This window comes from Mya arenaria, chromosome 4 (assembly GCF_026914265.1).
Source record: "Mya arenaria isolate MELC-2E11 chromosome 4, ASM2691426v1".
NCBI classification, from domain to species: Eukaryota; Metazoa; Mollusca; class Bivalvia; order Myida; family Myidae; genus Mya; species Mya arenaria.
In genome coordinates, this window is record NC_069125.1 from 77,612,655 (window position 1) to 77,633,895 (window position 21,241).

Genomic DNA, 21,241 nt, shown 5'->3' on the forward strand with positions numbered 1-21,241 from the left:
ATTGTACTCAGGGCCACTAGGGTCAAGGTCCCTGTTACTTAAGATAGACTAGACGCAAAATGGCGACATGAGCCTTTGACCCAGACATTATGCTCTTTTAGGCATTGAACAATACATGTACCCGCGATTCTACACCTCAGCATGGTGAACCTTCATGCAAAGTTTTTTTTTGAAATCCTATAATGTATGATTAAGATACAGCCCATACAAGGATCATTTCACCATTTGACCTAAGCATGACCTTGATCTTTGAGGTGCAGACCTGGGTCTTGGGCATGACACGCCGCCTCATCATGTTGAACCTTCATGGCAAGTTTTTTTGAAATTATATAATGCAGTCAAGAAACAGCCCAGACAAGGATCATTTCAACCTTTGACCTCTTACCTTGACCGTTGAGACCTAAAGCCTGGCACGCTGCCTCATCATAGTGAACCTTAATGGCAAGTCCTATAATGCATGGTCAAGAACATCCAAGACAGGGATCATTTTGGCAACCTTTCATGGAATTGAATTTGGAGTCCCTAATGTCATGGTCAATGTCACTTAAATAGAAAAACGGTTGAATCTGAACCTCACAGTTAAGGCTGAAGTTATTCCGTCAATCAATGAAAACCTGGTTCTGTCGCATTGCATTGTTTGGTTACATTGGATTGATTTCATTTGCATGTGACTGTACAATGTTACATTGCTAGTAAAGATTATGAATTGATACGCTACAAGTTAATTCTAAACTCCATTTTGCAGAACAAAGTAACAACCTTGACCTTCATGACCTATTTGTCAAGAGTGTGTTGCTGGATCTATGCTCTTGGTGTTAAAAGGTGTAATTGTGTCGGTGACTTTAATTTCAGTTCTTCACACAATTCGTTGAGGTTGAAGCAATATTTCAGCTATATACACATGACCCCAAAACATTTGGCAATTTGGAGCACTACAAAGCTTTCAGCTCAGCAACCCCAGTTAGATTAAAACAATTTACAGATACTGTACACAAAGCGTCTATCTGCAAGCCGCGACTTCTCTAGGACTCCATGGCCCATGTTCCAGCAAGAGTCCCATCATCAATTTGCTGAATAGTTGTACAGATCATGATGCTTTGTAAGACTATCACTGCCACACTGTTGCTCACACCAAGTAATCAAAACTTTTTAACCTCCCCTTAACAAAGATCCAGCTAAGGTGTTTGGTAATTAATCTTTACCACCAGATTTCCCTTTTAAGCTAAGAATATTTACCAATAAAATCATTTCAACAGAGTATTCAACAAAAAAGTCTTACCTGAGGTAGATGTTACAGTGGTTGCTTAAAATCAAATGTAGTGACTTCTTGAAATAAATAGGATTCAGTAATGTCTAGGGAATCAGTGTCTTGCATTGGCCACCCTTCACACTGCTTACATCTTATTCATCGATACACAGGCCAACCGATCAGGATGTTATTTCTAAACCAAATGGTTAAAAATCCGTTGCTTTTTATCATATTCATTAATGCATAATTATGCACCGTATCGGACTGGAGCTGTTTATAATGATTATAGACCAATCAATAGTGAAACTAAAAGGCCTTGTGTCCGAAATACAGACAAGCTTGTATTAAAATTTTGGAAATTATCACTTTTTTAAAACATACATTGTGTTGATCCAATACTTCATCAAACATAATGGGTTATTATCTAAGTTGATAGATTATATTAACTAACAAGAGCTATTATAAACACTATCATACTGCTATTATGCTATTACTAAAATACCTACATTCAAGAAAGCCATTATACCTGAACACAGTTGCCCAATATACGATATAGGGACGTGGGTCTTGCTCTTGAAACATCATCTTTAAGTACTGAACACATGAGCCAATTAATTCTAAAATCCCTTTCTGCACGACAGTTACAGCCTGCACACCACTAAACATACTATTATGTGCATATACGCAACATTCAGAATTTCCATAAAGATTTAACTCCAGGTGTGACCTTTGAGGTAGGGTATTGGGTCTTGCACATAACACTTAAGTCTTTATGTACCAATTTATTTTAAAATCCCTCACTGCATGACAAAGTTTCAGCCATGGCACAACAAACTACACCCTGTGCATAAATGCAGCATGACTAGTGTGACCTTGAACTTTGAGGTAGGCATGGGTCATGCACATAACACATCTTTATATACCGAATACATATCGGGTATGCCAATTTATTTTAAAGTCTCTCTGTGCATGACAAAGTTACAGCCGTGACATGACCAACTTTAATGTATATGCATACAATCAGCTTTCTATAATGATAAACCTTTTTGTGTGACGTTTAACTTTTTAGGTAGGGAGGTAGGTCTTCATGCAACACATCGTCTTTATGTATTAAACACGTGCCAAGTAATTTCAAAATCGCTCCACGCATGACAAAGCTATAGCTTTGACATTAAAAACCAGACAGACGAATGAACAGACGGTACAGTTATAATTGGGAAAAATTAATTCTTTACACCACATCTCATAAGGGCAGTAAAACATTAAAGTATCGCCAAAAAACAATAACATGAAAGGGCAAGCACCTAGTTCTGGTTCGAAGCTTTTTAGGTATTATTTTATTTATAAAATTAAGCAAGACATTATCTTAAGAATGTCTATGATATACTTGAGCCTATCACTAAGGCATATTTGTGCAGCAGTGTTGACATGCCTTGATTCAGATAAGTAGTAAAATTCTCAAGTAATTGACAAGATTTATTCGCCAAATATTTACAACATCTAAAATGTATACAAGAGGATGTTACATGAAAACATGATTTAAAATGGAAACAAATGAGAGACAAAACACAAGGATGATGTTTAAAGACAATGCTACAAAATATCAGACAGATATTTCCATTGGCAAAACCAATGAATACTACACACAAGCTAACTTAGTCTATCCTTAATCAGGACTTGACACCTTTTCTGTATGACAAATATATCGCTTACAAATTGTTCATGTTTTAATAAAAATAACACATATGTCCATTGCTGTAAAAGTGATTGTTAGGCTATCATGACCCAAGTTTATGTTTAAGTAAAAGCACAGTGGTTTCTGTTTAAAACTGTCTGATGTCGGCACTTTGAGCAGGAGTGGAGAGCTCGTAGAGCAGCCATGTTGACTGTGATGGGTGGAAATATGACTGTATTTATGCCTAGTATGGCCTTGATCGTCTATCATCACGACCTCCCCTGCAACACAAAATTCATGTTAATATGCATCCACTAAAATGGTCTTGAACAAAATCTGTCGAAGAATCATTGAATAACAAATCATGAACTTGAATGTTAAGACTTAAAATTTTAAATATATAACAAATGTTTTAACAAATAATTTTGCATCTACCTGTCGCCACCGCGGCCACCACCGTATCCGCCACCACCACGGCCACCACCACCACCACCACCGTAACCGCCTCCACCGCGGCCACCACCTCCACCTCCACGACCACCCCGGCCACCTGAAATACCACAAATATGGTCATAAACACTATCAAACTGCAGACTTTGGATTCTATTTGAGTGCAAATGATACATGTTATACTAAGTTTTGACAGGCAAGATAAGTCAATAACTTCACAAATTGTGACCCAAAAAAATCTCAGATCAGCAAGTTCAGTACAACGATTGTATTGAATGATACAACATGAGCTTTTCCTATGTTCCTGTATTAACACTCCTACAGTATAGTCGAGAGTGGAGAGTCTCACCCCTATCTCTGTCTCCACCGTATCCACCGCCTCCACCACGTCCGCCGCCACCTCGACCTCCAAACCCACCTCTACCTCCTCGACCGCCGTAACCTCCACCTGTGCACACGGGGACCAAATAATGCTTACTCTGTCAACCATGATAATTTCCAACTTCAATGTAGTATTAGTGATAGTCTCTACCTAGAGTGCTTGGCAAATTATTTGGCAAATCTAATTCTTGATGAAGAATAAAGGTTTTGTTTTATACCACTGAATTTGACATTTTTTTCATAAAATATTATATAAGGATACTGACAAAATAGACGTACCAAAATCTCCACTATCATCTCCGCCGTCACTACCAGGTTTGGATGTGTTACAGAGGTTGCAGGCGTTCCTCCAGCCAAAGTTGTTGTTTCCGCATGTCTCGTTGGGGCACATCCAATCTCCCTGTCTGGCTGCACCTCTATCACCACCACCACCACCTGGGTAGAAAAAAACAGACAGTTCAAACACTGCAGTTGCAAACCTCACTTTAATTCTAGAGCATTAGATATTTATATTGAATTATGAAACATTCACACAAAAGAAATTGTTTTGCCATTTCAATTTGTCAAGGATAAGTTCATTTCTTGTGCCAAAAACATATACCGCTTTGTAGTTACTATTCCTGCATCAAATAATGTATGCCATAGCTGCAGTATATGCAATGAATGGTTTACCTCCACGTCCACCGCCACCACCGCCGCCACCCCTGGGTGCTCCACGACCCCCGCCCCTACCTCCACTAAACTGGGTGTTCACCTTTCGCTGGGCAATCTGTACCTTGATTATGTTCCCTTGGAAATCTTTATCTGAAAATGAACTAAGTATAGTAGAACAACAGTTTTTAGTAACTGAAACCAGAAAGTACCAGTTAGAGCTGTTACAGAAGTGATGATACACCCAAATGGTACCTGGACACAGGTATGGTTAAATGTCATGTCTAGGAAATAACGTTAGAATTTGTTTTATTAGCACTAATACAAGAAATTGGAAGTGTTCATCTTCAAAGTCTAATCATAAAGACTGCTTGAGTATTAAATCGTTGCTTTTAAAGAAAGTTTGGAATCTTATGAACTATACACAGTATATTGTCAAATTGACCAACATATTTTTACAAACTAAGGTGAAAAGCTTTAAGCCATGCCTACCATTGAACCAGTTGATTGCAGCCTTTGCAGTCTCAGGGTCGTCGTAGGTGACGGTGGCCTCACCCTTCGGCAGCCCGGTGTTCTTGTCCTTGTAGATCCACAGCTTGGGTTTATTGGTCTTCTTGTCAATCTGCAATGTTTATGCTACACTAAATCTTCCATCCATCTCTTTACAATCATGTATTACAAAAATACCTGTTGTAAAATTGTATGTGGCCACTGAAAGGGGCTTTTTTTTCATTTAAACATTGCATAGTACTGTTGTTTTGAGCCGCAATGAAATATCATCAATAAAAAATGCCAAAAATATTTTCTTACGCAAACCAATTTCTTGTCATTGGTGCATCATTTTCTCGACAATTTATGACCATTTGTTTACTCATGTTTCCAAAGCAATCATGGATTTTGTACCGAAATATTTTGACTGCATTAATAGTCTGTGTAAAGGTCAAATGTACCGGTATTAAAAATACAAAAATGATTCATTATTTTTATCTGATTTTATGTTCCATAAAGATTCTGTGTTAAGGAATTATAAGCTAGTTGTACTATTGATACATTAATTTTGCATGTCATTTGAATAATGTGCTTTTGTTACATACGACATCATATGAATGAAGTCAAATTTAGAATTCACAATGCGCCATACATGGTCTCACTTATTAACACGTATCTTGTGATATCAATATGCATTTTTCAGAATTTCTTCCTGAAATATCATTTAATTAAAAAACCATAAAACATTATAATAGCAAATATATGTCTGAAGGCCCAATATTGCGTGATGCGGTTCATATGTATTTAACTATGAAGTTTTCTTGTAATATAACTAAAATCTAAATAGCAAAGAGTGGTCCTGTCCTGCAATGCAGCTTGTATAGTAGACATGACTTTTGTAGACTTGTAACAGAAAACGGATGTTTCCACTGCCAACAACTAATTGCTATTATTGCCTTATTCATAACTTACAATCGTCAATAATCTGCAAGTTTTGGAGTTGAACAAGCAATATTGTTTACCTTGATGATTCCAATACTGCCAAAGAGTGCTATGAGGTCTTCCTCAACAATGTCCTGTGAGAGGCCGGATACAAAGACCGTGTCTGGGGTCTCCTGTAGCTCCCTGTCACCGCCCCAACCCCCACCTCCACCGCCCCCTCCACCGCCTGCAACACCACACAACATGTTAATGCCACACAAACCATTCCATCATGTCACCAGAATGCATCTTACTTTTACACTTGGTTATTTTGAACTTTTTTTATGTTGATCAATGGATCTGAGGCCGTATTCAATAATCCCCATAAGTTGAAGATTAGAATCTAAGTATTTTGGCATGTACATGAATATTTAAAGGCACACCACAGAATTTCAAGCCCAAAGTTACGAAAATATAACAAACTCTAATGCACAAATTTGAAAAGAAGAGCATTCTGAAGACAATAATAAAGTTACATCAAGATTGTATTTTAAGAGAAACTTATCAAGACAACTTATTTTGTTGTAACATTATTAGACTGTCCATAAAATATACACAGTACTTAATTATACCATCTTAAAAATATACACAGTACTTAATTATACCATCTTAATACCATACATCTTGGTAAATAGAGAAACGTATTCCTAGATTTGTCTTTAAAAGACATAACACATTTCAATGCATTAGCTGTTTAAATTTCTACTATTTTGTATAGCGAGCATGTTCTTGTGTAATTTATCTCAGCTATGATACCTTCAATATCATCATCAATCACTTCGAGTAATCTGCTAAAATGTTTTTCACTAAGAGAAAGTTGTCATTCACTATTTGCAACCTTTAAGACCATCTACATCAACTAAAAACACATGGTCAATATTTTTTTATTTTTTTTTTAAGTATTTGCATACTATGGGCAACAATGAATTACACATATTACTGTATTTTACAACTTTTTTCTTCTCTTTAAGCTTATTTCCTTACCACGATGTCAGAAATCATGACAGAGCATTTGATTTATACCATATCTAAGGGCTTGTTCAGCAATGAAGTATCTGTACCTTTTAGCCTTATGATAAACAGGATTACTTTTTACCCAAGATACCCATTGCAAGGATAACACACAACCTCACAATAATCTGCATTATGCATTTCCATACTCATCTTTAAAACCACATAAATGGTCAATATTCAGTGTATTCCTATACCTTAATACCTTTGCACAAACAAACACAGATTTTTTCATTTGAGTTTTGATTATAGAACACCTTCAGTAGTATTAAGTAACAACTGTTCGTTTAGCAGGACAAAGAAATTCAGTACAAATTACGCCCTGGTATCAGGGGACTTACCACCACCGAATTTGTTGAATCCTCCGCGAGCACCACTGGAATGTACAGCAGACATGAGATTCCAGCCCACACTCCCACCCGGCCTTCATACATAACTCAATACCTATCACTTACATCAGTTTCCTTGCAAATACTAGGAATCACCCTCTTATTGTATCAAATCAGGAAAAATGTCTACAATTATAGATGTATTACAATATGATAGTGAATTTTGTCAAGGCATAAAAATGTAAGCAATACCTCAAGATAATTATGTAACAGTCTTGTTTCTCTAAATTTGCGAAATTTGATGATCATTGATGTTTATTGCCAAAATCTGTCATTAGTTCTGAGGCAGCAATACTGTATTTATACAGTTAAAATCAATAGTATGTCATAGTTTAATATGGCAGAGGACAAATTAAGCGCTAGTTAAGGCCAGGGTGGGAGGGGGCTGCGTTTCATGTGAGTACACAGAATCATCCCCCGGGTTAGAACAATTCATTTCATCACCAGAAGATGCACATCTCACATCGGACTTCTAACATGTTGCTTAACCCTTCCTTCAAGTCAATTATACCTAGTTTTCATACCACAATTTTCAACCCTTTGCTTCCATTGTTATGAAAGCATCTAAACCAATGGTTCAACTATTTTACCCAACGTGGCTCTGGTACTATCAGGTAAACCCTTTACCAACAATATTGTAAAATCTTGCCTTAATGTGTCTAAACTTACCACTAGTAATTCTACAATGTTATTCACCAGTTACTGTTATTGTTAACATGAACATAATATTTTGGATGCTATGTGGAGTTTCACAACCATAATAAATGTATTTATTGTCAGTAACTTAGATTGCTGATAAGTTTCAATTTGTTAAAACAAATCCAACTGACACATTCAACACAATGGGAGTCTCAAAGTCCATATCTCCTTAATTTAGGCTTAATTTCAGATTTTTTGTTAGCTTGGGAGTCAATCACCTAGTTCTTGTACTGGTAAAGGTAGACTGTAATAGATTTTGCATCAATCAACAATTATCTTTCTTGTCAGTTTCTAAAAAAAACATTAAATCAAAAATTGTTGAGTGTTGCCTTGAACATATTTTCTCATTTGAATGACTTTGAATTTATGTTCAACAGCTAACTCCATGCTAATGACTCAGACTTTAAATTTGTTAAGTTAGTATTGAAATGGACTCCTATGTAAAACAAGTTCTAATTGTCTCATGTTTAAGCAAAAAGAAAAGAAAAAAAGGAAAAAAAGTTTAAACTGCCTGAAGACCAGAGCCACAAGTTAACACCAGTGTGGGTTTCACCACAAAATAAAACACTTGCCTAGTATTTAGAGACCAACCGGTCCGGTACCCTACCTACAGACTCACTGGACATAAACCACTCAATGTGTCACATTAACATATTACTGCTTTTACCTTATTTAAAACCTTTTGTTTGTTGAGCTGTTACTCATTTTATTTCACTTTTTTTTTCCTTTCAATATTATTTTTGTTGAATGATAATATTAATATGTTAGGTTTTTTTAGCCAAAAAGAGTTACAAACACAGGATCACTTTTCACACTTGTCTTGGACTTGGACAATTTCTTAACCCCTAGTGATGGGCAAACATTTAGTGTAAATTGATCCTGCCAACCATGCGTGTTATTGGCCGACATTCAGTGATAATTGATCCTGCTAACCAGCTGTCTTATTGGCCGACATTTGTTGATAATTGATCCTGCCAACCAGCTGTGTTATTGGCCTACATTCAGTGATAATTGATTCTGCCAACCAGCTGTGTAATTGGTCGACATTCGGTGATAATTGATGCTGCCAACCAGCTTTGCAATGAAAAACTTTCTGTGATTGGCCGAAATTCGTTGATAATTGACCCTGCCAACCAGCTGTGTTATTGGCCTACATTCAGAGATAATTGATTCTGCCAACCAGCTGTGTAATTGGCCGACATTCAGAGATAATTGATTCTGTCAACCAGCTGTGTAACTGGCCGTCATTCGGTGATAATTGATCCTGCCAACCAGCTTTGCAATGAAAATCATTCGGTGATTGTCCGACATTCGTTGATAATTGATCCTGCCTACCAGCTGTGTTATTGGCTAACATTCAGTGATATTTGATTCTGCCAACCAGCTTTGTAATGAGTCAACATTCAGTGATAATTGATCCTGCCAAACATCTGAGTTATTGGCCAACATTCAGTGATAATAGATCCTGTCAACCAGCTTTGTAATGAGCCAACATTCAGTGATAATTGATCCTGCCAACCAGCTGTGTTATGGGCCGACCTTCAGTAATAATTGATCCTGCCAACCAGCTGTGTTATTGGCCGACATTTGACATTTTTCACCAAATTGTGTCCAAGCCATGTGGTTTGGACATGAGAGCAGGAAAAGTGTATGATGAAAAATCAATGATGTTTTATATGGTCTGAAGCAATGATAAATATTTCGATTTCACTGACAATTCCATAAGCCACTGAAAATAATATAATAAAATATTTGTCTCACTCACACTGATACTAAAAGAGGAACAGGCATACTGAAATGGACACAACTAATTTGTTGCTGTTATTGTGCTCCTGTTTAGTGGACTATTACCTGTTTTCACAAGTAAATCATATTGATGATATAGGTTAGAATGGCACTGCACCATGAAAGTAACTCTATTGCGGTTGAGCCAGGGTAATGTTGTTCAATTTACAGCAGTTCAATAAGCTTGAAGGATTTCACTTCAACCCTTAGTGCGTAGCCACAAAATTTTGATGGCCATTGGCCACAGCCCAACCAAATGGATTGTCCTCGCCTGTATGTACATTTTTTTAAACATTTAACCATTTTGGCGCCATTGAAATCATGTGACGGCCAAAAATAGTATGGCAAGTACTCTTACTTATACATTTGGTGCCAAAAGGGTTAAAAATAGAACTCAATTGCCCATTTCAAGTGATCTGCTTTTGTGGCAGCAGTAGTGTACACATTGGTTCCTTAACCCTCAACCATAGAAGTATTATCTAGAATTTAAAACCCTTTCATTTAAGTGTTTTACAAATTGTGTTCTTGTCTCCTTCACCTTTTGTGACAGGTTTAACATAAATTACCCACTAATAATACATATATATGTAACTATACTACATTTCATTATATTATTATATTATTCTTCTCGCCAAAATAGCTTCTCCTTTCCACTCGTGGGGGCGGTTATTGATTATTGCATGATTGCCTGATGAAAACAACTGATGTCATTGTCACGAAGATGAAAATGGCTGACGGTGAAGCAAAAGCAACCCTGAGGATTTATCCGTGAAAGAAGTGAGATTAGACTTATCTTAGGAACTCTTTGTTGCTGTAATGAGTGCTACCGAAAACCAGTTTTTACAAGTTTACTGGAATTTTACATCCGGTGCTGGTCACAAAGGGAATTCAAGTTTTGTTGATTTTTTCTCTCACTTTATTCTGTTAATAAATGTCAATTATTTCAGCAAAATGACAAAGGTCATTCAAGCAAAGATTCTGATGAAACTATTTCTAAGCTTGGTGGAACCTTAGCTGTGCTCGACATATTGAAATGATAATCCCATGTAATCAAGAAATATTTGAACACTTGAAGAATGGAAATGTTGACTTCTAAATGCAAAAAAAAACACTGTAACATGTTGGTTACAGCTCTTAAGTTTTTAAAGCCCTTAAACAATTCTTTTTCTAACTGGGGCATTTATCAACCTAAAGTCATGATCAACCATATATTATTTTGTCACAATGAACACTTTCATACAAGTACATGCAAAATACAAATGTTTGTCTGGAAGTTTAAGAATGTTGTTACTTTATGAGTGGATGACAAGACCAGAACATGGGTAAGGCTGTTCATCTTGTACAAATAGTTTGTTTTTTTACCATTGTACACTATGAATACACTGTCTTATTCTGTACTCATTTCAAGTTCTTGTACACTCAACTTTGATAATTTCTATTTTGTATTTATAATGATCATATTTTACCAACTTTCATCCTTGTTTACAGTGGGCAATCTGCCAGAAGCTGTTGAATATAATACAAAAACCTTGAACGATGTGCGCAACCGTATGAATTTCTATCTTAAGAACACCATTTTTACGTGTACACAAGTACTGTTCACCTTTTCATACCTTGCAACAACATTAACAACAACAACAACCACACACTATCTCGGTAAAGATTATTATGTTTAAGCCTAAGTCCAGTGAGTCAATAGTTTTTGTTAACTTAGTAACACATTATTTTTATTTAATACCCCTTGTATTAGCAACCTTGTTAATGTCGCCAAGTCATATACCTGCTAGAATAAAGAAAGACCAGAAATTTGGCATTACATTTGTACATACATGTAAATCAAACATAAACTCAGTTGTACCAAATTGTGATGCACATTCTTGTTACCAAAATTCTCAACCTTGCAGTACATTTTGTGATACATTTGTAATGGGAAACTAACTTTGTGATAAATTTTGAACCAATGATTTCACAACCATGTACAAGGATTAAATTCCACCAATTTTGTTCACCATAGAAGCTTAGTTATTGTATATCTTTATGAGATCAGAGAAACTATAAAATCTCACCCTCCGTATCCACCCCCATCGCCTCCACGGCCACCACCACCACCACCATCTTGACCACCTGTTTGAACATGAAAAACTGCATGTGTTAGTCAAAGCTTCTTAAAGACTCCTCTTCACTTGTAATGGGGAGTTCAAAATTGATCAACATTCTACCAAAGTCTGGTCGACAGTGACCAAACATCCAATGAGCAGACACTCAAGACTAAATTAATCTTTATTATCTGTAACATTTCAAATATGATTTAAAATATTCATTGATTATGCACACCAATCCACAACAAATTATTCAACTTAATCAAGGCAAAACTTGATTTAATGTAGAACTATTGAATGAGACCTTTACTAGATGGTATAGGTGATGATTATTCAAAGAAAGACTTCACTAACCTCGGCCTCCTCCATAGCCACCACCACCACCACCACTGCCGCCCCCGCCACCATAGCCACCTCCTCCTCTCTGGCTCCCATATCCGCCGCCGCCTCCACTTCCTCCTCCACCACCAGCACCACCACCACCACCAGCAGCCTGGCCCCCATAGCCCCCACTCTGTCCATCGTAGCTGCTCTGGCCATACCCTCCAGCCCCACTCTGGCCGTAACCGCTCTGGGCCCCTGACCCTCCACTCTGACCGCCATATCCACCTGAAAGAACATCATAAGTAAGTATGGCTGTAAGCAAAAAAACCTTCAAATTTATGCTAATGCAGCTGGGCGGTTCCAGGGCAGTGCCTTGATGGGTGTCCTAGCAGGCTTTGCACTCTGAAGAACTTGGTTTTGAAGCCTTTTAAGAGCCTAAATTACATTCAAACATATCAGTGCTAGTTGTTATTAAGCATCAGTACTAGTTGTTAAGCCAAACACTTACCTTAAAGTCACTCTTTGACAAAATATATTTATTCCATTAAAACACTGTTAAAAGACAGAACATGTTTTCTTCATACGCCAAATCCTGGATACCCTTAATCATGTTACAATTTGCTTGTATATTAGGATAGCAATTGCTTTTATTTATAGGGATCATAAAATATAGAGACAGCTTTATGTACATTGGGGAAAGACAAAATGTTAGATTGGTTTTCTTATGCACAAAAATAGATTGAAGGCTCAACAAATATGAAGATCAAGATGTAAATAAAATAGAAAACTATCACTAAATATTTACATACTAAAATACATTACAAAAGACATTTTTTTAGAGGAATAATGTATCCAAATTTTATATTTGTTTTGCAACATTGACATTATGCAAAGATTCAGGTTTTTCACCAGAATTATTTTGGTTAAATATACTCAAAACATCTTTTTAACCATTTTTTGTGGGCCTCCAACTTCAACAACAATAGTGTTTGAAACTTATTTGTTAGGGTTTTAGCTAGGCAGTTTTAAAATGGGGCATCCTGCCCTCTTTTGCCCTAATGAGATCAAAAGGAACACAGGGATCGACATTAACCACTGCCAGATTGCCCGGGGCAAGTAATTTTTGCAGGCGGGCAGTAGTTTTTAGAATCTAGCTGCCCGATTGGGCAGTAATTTTTTTTTGTCATATTGGCGACTTTTCTGCTAAAAACATAGTAGTCCGTACTCTCTTTCTTGGAGAGTATTTATTAAACCGAAACTAATTCACTCATTGGTTGTTGACTCGAAAAATCGGGTCAAACTGAGCGCCTCTGACATTTTCATTCAAAACTACGATGGCAAAGACTGCCGAATATTTTCCGATAGAGCTCGAGTAATTCCGTCTAGGTTACAAAAAACAGGCTATGTCATCCGTGAAAAAGACCAGCTTTGAAAAGAAACGAAAACGACGCTGGGTCGATTCTTGGGGAAACAATTTTCCTGGACTTAGAGACAGCGAGAATGGTACTTTTGGCTATTTTTCGGACTGCACCAATTTTCGGACGCTCGGTTTTTGGAACTTTACGATTTAACTTTACATTGCGATAAATTGTAATTTACTTAAAAAAAAATGTAAGATTACAAGGCTAAGATAATAAGAGGTTGACTGTTCGTTCTTATAATTCAATTTTATTTCATCCTCCTAGTACTTATATGTGCTTATTGCTTATTTTAATTTTCATTTTGCTATGTGCTAAAGATGATGAAAGATATTAACCTATGTGTGCTTACATGCAAAACCTTAACCAGAATTTCTAAGTCAAATAATAAAGGCCCATAATTTGCATTATATTCAAAAAAAGTGTTACCTTACATCATTAATTTAGTAGGTTATATAGTTGGGAAAACATATCTCAAGTTTCAATGCAATACATGATATATTTTATTTAACCAGAATTTCTAAGTCGAATAATAAAGGCCTATTATTTGAATAAAATGCAAATTAGAATTATCTAACTTGTTCAATTAAGTAGGTTGGATGGTTGAGTACCATTGTATCAAGTCTCAATGCAATACCTCAAGTAGTTGCTGAGATATTAACCTATGTGTGCTTGCACGCAAAACCTTAAACAGAATTTCTAAGTCGAATAATAAAGGCCTAGTATTTGCATTAAATGCAAAGTAGAGTTATCTAACTTGGTTAATTAAGTAGGTTGGATGGTTGAGTACCATTGTATCAAGTCTCAATGCAATACCTGAAGTAGTTGCTAAGATATTAACCTATGTGTGCTTACATGCAAAACCTTAACCAGAATTTCTAAGTCCAATAATAAAGGCCTATTTTTTTCATTAAATGCAACCTAGAGTTATCTAACTTGGTTAATTAAGTAGGTTGGATGGTTGAGTACCATTGTATCAAGTCACAATGCAATACCTCAAGTAGTTGCTGAGATATTAACCTATGTGTGCTTGCATGCAAAACCTTAACCAAGGTGTGACGCCGACGCTGACGCTTGGATGAGTAGTATAGCTCTCCATATTCTTCAAATAGTCGAGCTAAAAATCAAATAACATACAAATTAAACATATTTGGCTGTTGAAACATCAACACAATTTCAAAAATGTTTTGTCAAATTCAAGAGAAATTATTCTTTACGGTGCAATACAATTTGCTCTTTTCTACCTTAGCGCCCTGATATTTTTTTGAAGCACTGGAATGTTTATGATTGTGTATCGACTGAAGGCCTTTGTATAATAAACACAATTTAATTGACAAGTTTGGTGAAGTTGAAATTACTTAATTCTCTCAAATTGAGAGTCTCAATGTCTAAGTTAATTTTTCACACTTTTGTCGCATTCTTTCATCTTAATAGCATCTTTGGGATTTAAAGTCACCATGTCAAGGGAATTTTGACTGTCATTACCATAATAAGTTTTGATGAGTGTACCCCATTTCCCTAGAATATCTTTGCTTCAAATTTACATAATCTCAAAAATCGTCCAGACAGCCATGAAATCTTCAAAAGATTCTCATCCCTGGTACGTAACACAGTTACATACACTTCATATAGCTGGATTAATCAGTTGTCTGACCACACCAGGGCACCATTCTGTTGAGTAATGCTGTAAATTTAACACTTAATACTGTCTGTTTAAATCTGATACTGTCAACTCTGTAGTATTTATGATATGTATCTGAAATAAGAATCTGCCTGAGATTAACCCTAAGGCCTAAAAAAAAAATGTTTGGTTAGGGTTACATCCTTTTCAAAAATAGGTAGGGTAGGTAGGCTTTTTTTTTTTTTTTTTTTATTAGGCTTTATATAAGAATGTCATTTTTATCATTGGAGAATGGTGTTAAAGTTATCTTCTGTATAAGCATTTAAGGTTTTAAACTACATATTGAAAAGCAAAAAAAATAAGTAAAAAAAAAAATATATATATATATATATTTTTTTTTTTTTTAGTTTTTCATTTTTTTTTTCAAACTGACTATAAAAACGTTAGGGTCGGCGCCTATTCCGTAGGTAGGGTCGGGTAACCCGAACCAAATGTATTTTTTTTTTAGGCCTAACCAATGTACATTGAATTTTAAACATTTACAAATGCTCAAAGATTCCAGCAGGTCAACAGCAACACACCTTAAAGCATCCAAATACTTACAGTTACATGTAAGTACTGATTTTACAAATATAAAGTAAACAGCATGCCAAATGAACCTTCTACCACTTGCACTGCATCACATCTATTGCCTGAGAAATTATACATGACACTGACACCTACCCTGGCCCTGAAGCTGACCATAGCCTTGTTGGCCCGATTGTTGCTGACCATAGGATCCATATGCCTGGTTTCCTTGTCCTGAAAATTAAGAAAGAGCCACCCCATGAAAACAGCATCCAAAATAGAATAAGAGCTAGAATCTTTGGAAACACACACAAGTGTTGTTACACATCTGTCATAAAGATGTTGATAGATCACCTGACTGTTGTCCATATTGCTGGGAGGCCTGTGATGTCTGGCCTGGCTGCGTCTGTTGGTAGGACTGGTCGTACGAGCCATAGCTGGCTACTCCCTGACTCCCATAACTTCCTGAGCCAGTTCCCTGTTGTCCACTGCCTCCCTGAAACATGCAAAGTTGACTATTCAAGAAACAATTCTCACTCGACATTTATCACTTGCAACTGTTTATTCTTGCTTACAACAATTGAGACTCATATCTCAATAGAGAATAACATGAATGTTAACAATGCAGAGAAAAATGCAATTTAAATACAAAACAACAACAAAGTTTTCTGTTGTTCTTCAGTAAATGTAACATGTTTTTCTAAATTATTCATAAATGCTTTTTTTGTTGCTTACCTGTTGTGTGGAGTAAGCAGCTGCTCCTGGTTGCTGACTATAAGCGGAGGTATCCTGGGATGAGCCATATGCACCCGCATAATTATACCTGAAAATTCATCAATTTTTAGGGCAATGACAGTAGGGTTATTCTTTCTCAAATTGAATGCGCCTGCCAATTTTTACTAAAATAGGGCATTTGTTAGCATCTACTGGCACTGTAGACAATTCAAGCCCTCAAGACAGTAAACATGTGTATTCAGACCGAGGCTTTTTGGCATGCTCTTGCTAAATTGACATTGTCGTTATACTTGTAAAGCATAATAACACTTGTTGCCAACACTTTCTCTTCTCAATTTTAAAGCAAAGCCACTGAAAATTTCAAAAATTGATCAGGGGCTTTCTTCGCTAACCCTAAAATAGCCCTGATGTTATTTATCATGGTACAATAAATAATCCTGATAAATGAAAAACCCATACCCAGTCTGTCCTCCTGTCTGATATTGTGCAGCATATTCTGAAAATATAAATGTTCTTGCTATTTAATGACTTCAACATCTTATAGATGGTATAATGTCTATCATTTATTTGGTTTTGATGGTGTAGTGTTTTTGAGGTCTGTCAGGTTTTGCAGTGTCAGGGTACAACTACCATTACAATTTCCTGTATATTTCTCCACAAAAAGTTGTTTACCCTATTAAAGTTGAAGAGAATACAGACAAATAAAATCATACATATTCTTATAAGGCAGCCTTTAACCCTTTAGCACATAGACAAGTGGCCAGATTACACCTCCCAGTCAATAGCCATCTTACTGATAAGCAGTCCTTATCTGCATAGGTACTTTACTGGATATTTGAAAATGAGAAAATGAATACAGCAGTATGACCTTAAAATCAATGTTACTCCAAATAATTGTGTCCAAATCTTTTTTATGTGAATTCATTTTTTTATAGATAATTAAATTATCTAATAAATGGTGTCAATGAAATATTAAATTATTTTATTTCAGCTGTGAATGTATTTTCAAGATGGATTTGTAACATTTCTTTGAAATGTCATAATTGCATTAAATCAAAGGGTAATAAAATGCTGGGATCGATCTAATTTTTATTACCCCTATCATAAAAAGACCCATCTGGATTAAAAAGCTGACAATTTATGTTCTTGTGTATTAATACACAGAAATATGTCAAGAACATCCGGTGTCATCCAGCTGAGAGATCCAGTCCAAGGTGTCTGTTTAACTTTATTACCCCCTCATAAAATTGTTTACAAAAAAAGAAAGCCGATAAATGATTTTCCGGTATGAATAAAAAGATCTAGATCAAACAAAACGCTTGCACATGACCTATTTTACAGCCAAAACTATGATGGACATTATATAAGCTTCACAGAAAATTTACCCATCATTTTCTCATTTACTAATTGTTTCTTTTGTTTGTAAACAAAATATTACCTTTAAGTAAATATAATCTCAATTGATTTTAATGGTAAACTGAACTGACGTAATATATTTAATGATTTACGCATCAATGAATTTGGGGGAAATTCCATACAGTACTTAGCTCGTGGTCTTATTACGTCACAATGGGATATCACACCTGCGATTGGGAGTATAAACACCTTCTCAATTTAGCAGACGATATTTTCAAGGGAAAATCAATACACAAAAGGTTAAACTTTAATTTTATAAACATCCGGGATATTGTTTACAAAAAGAAAGATGCAAAATTGAAATATTGAAATGACCCTATTGAAATATGCGGGCCATGCGTTTACATCCAGTAATGGATACGGTCGGCCAAATGCGTATACATCTGGTAATGAGCTATGTCGGCCTATCTCGTATACATGCGCTAAAGGGTTAACCTACTTACAACCCAATAAAACAGGGGGCTCATGTGATTCCATATAGATGTATCTCTTATGATTCAACACCAAGTCTAATTTGTGTGTAAAGTAAATATTTAGGGACTATGAATGGGGCAGATAATCAGTCGAAAACAAAAACTGCCAAATGAGAAAATCTGGCTATTTGGACGGAATGCCTGTGACCTTTCAAAGGAATCCACATTTAAAAAATTTAATAAAAATAGATCAGATTCAAAACAAAGGAGACCTTTTGGACACATTAAATAAGAATTCAAAATAAAACTCCCATACAGACACTATCCCAGAACTGTACATACTGGGTAGAGCTGAAAGGATTTGCGAACACAACAGAGGCATAAGATAACAATAGTCCACCTAAATGGCCATCAACGAGCCTTTTGACGCTTTATTTAACTAAGGCAGACTCGAGACGTCCACCATCCAAGCAAAAAGTAGAAAATGGTCCTTGCAAAGAGAATCCTCATGGCCAAAATTTTGTAATAATCTCAGTGATATTTTCAAATTTCTACGAAAATAGTTTTGCTTACTATTAAACACATATTTATTTATGTCATTATGCAAAAAAAAAAAGATGTTCAGATATCATAAAACACATGTGTGGATTGATTATCAAATATTCCGATATCTGTAAAACAGACAGGTTGTGTTCATGTATAAAACGGTATTCATGCCCCAGAATATATTTATGTGAAAATAAAAGGGTATATACTGAACAATTTTGTCATTATTATTCAACATCAATGCATAATATTACTATATATTTTTTCGCCCAGTGTTAAATGGTAGAGAGTTGTAGCATTACAGGGATACATAAGACATGTCAAAATAATAAAAATGTATCCCGAATTGCTCATTATTGTAGCTAAAGACAACAATAGAACTACTAAATACTCTATTTCTATTTGGAGACAATATAAGATATATTTCAATATAAGTAACTTCACTTAGCCTTTCAAAGGCAACACTATGAGACTCGGGACATGTAAGAAGGTTACATTTAACAGCGAAAGGATGATTTTGAAGAAAACACACGAGGACGGCCACAGGCGATTGTTATGTGACCGCGAAATGCAGCTCAAGTTACGTTACTTATTGCTGAAAAATATTAAGAGGCATCAGTGGATTTACTATATTGTATTTTATCTGTAAGAGATACGATAAAAGAACAACTAGATTTAGTTTTAAGATTTTGAACACAGCTTACGTTGGTCTGCCATTTTTCTTTTCTTATCACGTGACAAATGAACGCGTGCCGCAAAGCTTGCGCCTATTACCTAAAAAGGCTAACTTAAACCAAAATGTGAAAGATGTCATTCATCGCAGGTTTCGTGGCATTTTGGGTACAAAAGTACGAGTGTCTATCAAAAGCCCCCCCTATCAAAAGCCCCCCGTTCAAAAGCCCCCCCTATCAAAAGCCCCCCCGTTCAAAAGCCCCCCCCTATCAAAAGCCCCCCCGTTCAAAAGCCCCCCCCTCAATATAATTTTGTTCCATAAGTTTAAACCAATTGAAGAATGTTGTCATATTTTATTGAGTAGATCCAGATCAGACATTTTAACCCTATTTTACGTTAATTTCCTGCACTAATTCGATAAATTAGGCTACTTTAGTGCTTTAGTGCTTTCGGGTCAATTTTTTGTTGGAAATCTTATTCCTGACGAAACACCAAGTAGCTTGGAGTTTCATTTGGATAGAATATTAGCATATTGATAGAATATTAGCATATTGACTTGGTAATCAGCAAGTGAACGGTGTGTTTGATCTGGCTCAACTCAACTCGGACAAGGACTCATACAAGGACTCATACAAGGATAAGGAATTGAAAGCATCGAGCATACCACAGTACAACTTGATTTCATCATCTCTCTTGTACAGCTCTACAAGCCCAAGGCGTTGGATGCACCTCCAAGTGTTCTGTGTGAGATGAAAGAAGCACCCCTTGTGATCCACGTGATCACCAAACGTGGCTCGAAAAGCGTTCAACACAGCCTGCTCGAAGTCTGTAATCACTGTTGTTGGGTCAGGTGTGAGTCCCATCTCCTCGCACTTCTGGTCCAACGATTGGAAAAGTTCCTCATAGATTTCTTGGGATTTTCCAGGCAGAAGAGCGTAGACACACGTCACAGCTGTGTTCCCAAGAGGTGCGCGAATGACGTATAACTGTCTGAAGAGACCTGGAGTTGGCGGGTGTGTTCCATCCATGTACCACTTGTTGGACGCACACAGGTGTCTCAGGAAATTTTCAGTTTGCTTACTTGTGAAAACCATTTATTTGATGTTGCTCGTTTGATGTTACACAGAATTCAAAGATGTAACTTTAATAAATTGTAGTTAATTCTTTAATTATAATTAGCAGGTTAGCATGGCCATGTTTGTAATTAAATAATTGGTACATCAATAGCAGATCAAAGAAACAATCAATATCATTATCTGACACAGCTAACAACATAAAATCATAAAACAGCAATTATTCAAAGCTTAGTTAACACATTCATCACTGATTATTGAAATAATTGATACCTCATGAATATTTATTAGCTAAAATGTCAATCGTAATTAATGATAAAATATTGCCAAATTGAGTAAACCAATCGCCTAAAAAATGACAATAAAACAAATATATTTTTTATTGCTTCGAAGAAAATTGCTTGAAAATTTAAAAGTAAAAAAGTACTGTACATGTTATACATTAATTAACGGTATTGAACAGTTTTGTAAACTAAAAAAAGTGACCATTGAAAAAAACATATATATATATTAATGGTTATATTAAATTTCATCATAATATTTAAAAAAAATGTTATAAAAATATATATATATGTATTTATTTTTTTAGTGGGGGGG

General features: G+C 35.9%; 2 protein-coding genes across 2 annotated transcripts; both read right to left on the reverse strand.

Annotated features, from left to right (window-relative positions):
* Window positions 1-2,712: 2,712 nt before the first annotated feature.
* LOC128231257 (RNA-binding protein cabeza-like) lies at window positions 2,713-6,567 on the reverse strand. The gene is made up of 7 exons (XM_052943838.1): window positions 5,918-6,567; window positions 4,899-5,028; window positions 4,428-4,559; window positions 4,035-4,190; window positions 3,724-3,822; window positions 3,360-3,474; window positions 2,713-3,205 (listed from the first exon to the last, which is right to left on the reverse strand). The coding sequence occupies exons 1-7, from the start codon at window positions 6,080-6,082 to the stop codon at window positions 3,169-3,171; spliced, it is 834 nt and encodes a 277-aa protein (XP_052799798.1). The 5' UTR covers window positions 6,083-6,567; the 3' UTR covers window positions 2,713-3,168.
* A 147-nt stretch (window positions 6,568-6,714) lies between these two features.
* Window positions 6,715-19,653, reverse strand: LOC128231258 (uncharacterized). Its single transcript, XM_052943839.1, has 8 exons — window positions 19,604-19,653; window positions 16,984-17,020; window positions 16,525-16,612; window positions 16,144-16,285; window positions 15,946-16,023; window positions 12,214-12,468; window positions 11,827-11,884; window positions 6,715-7,263 (listed from the first exon to the last, which is right to left on the reverse strand). The coding sequence occupies exons 1-8, from the start codon at window positions 19,614-19,616 to the stop codon at window positions 7,203-7,205; spliced, it is 732 nt and encodes a 243-aa protein (XP_052799799.1). The 5' UTR covers window positions 19,617-19,653; the 3' UTR covers window positions 6,715-7,202.
* Window positions 19,654-21,241: the final 1,588 nt, after the last annotated feature.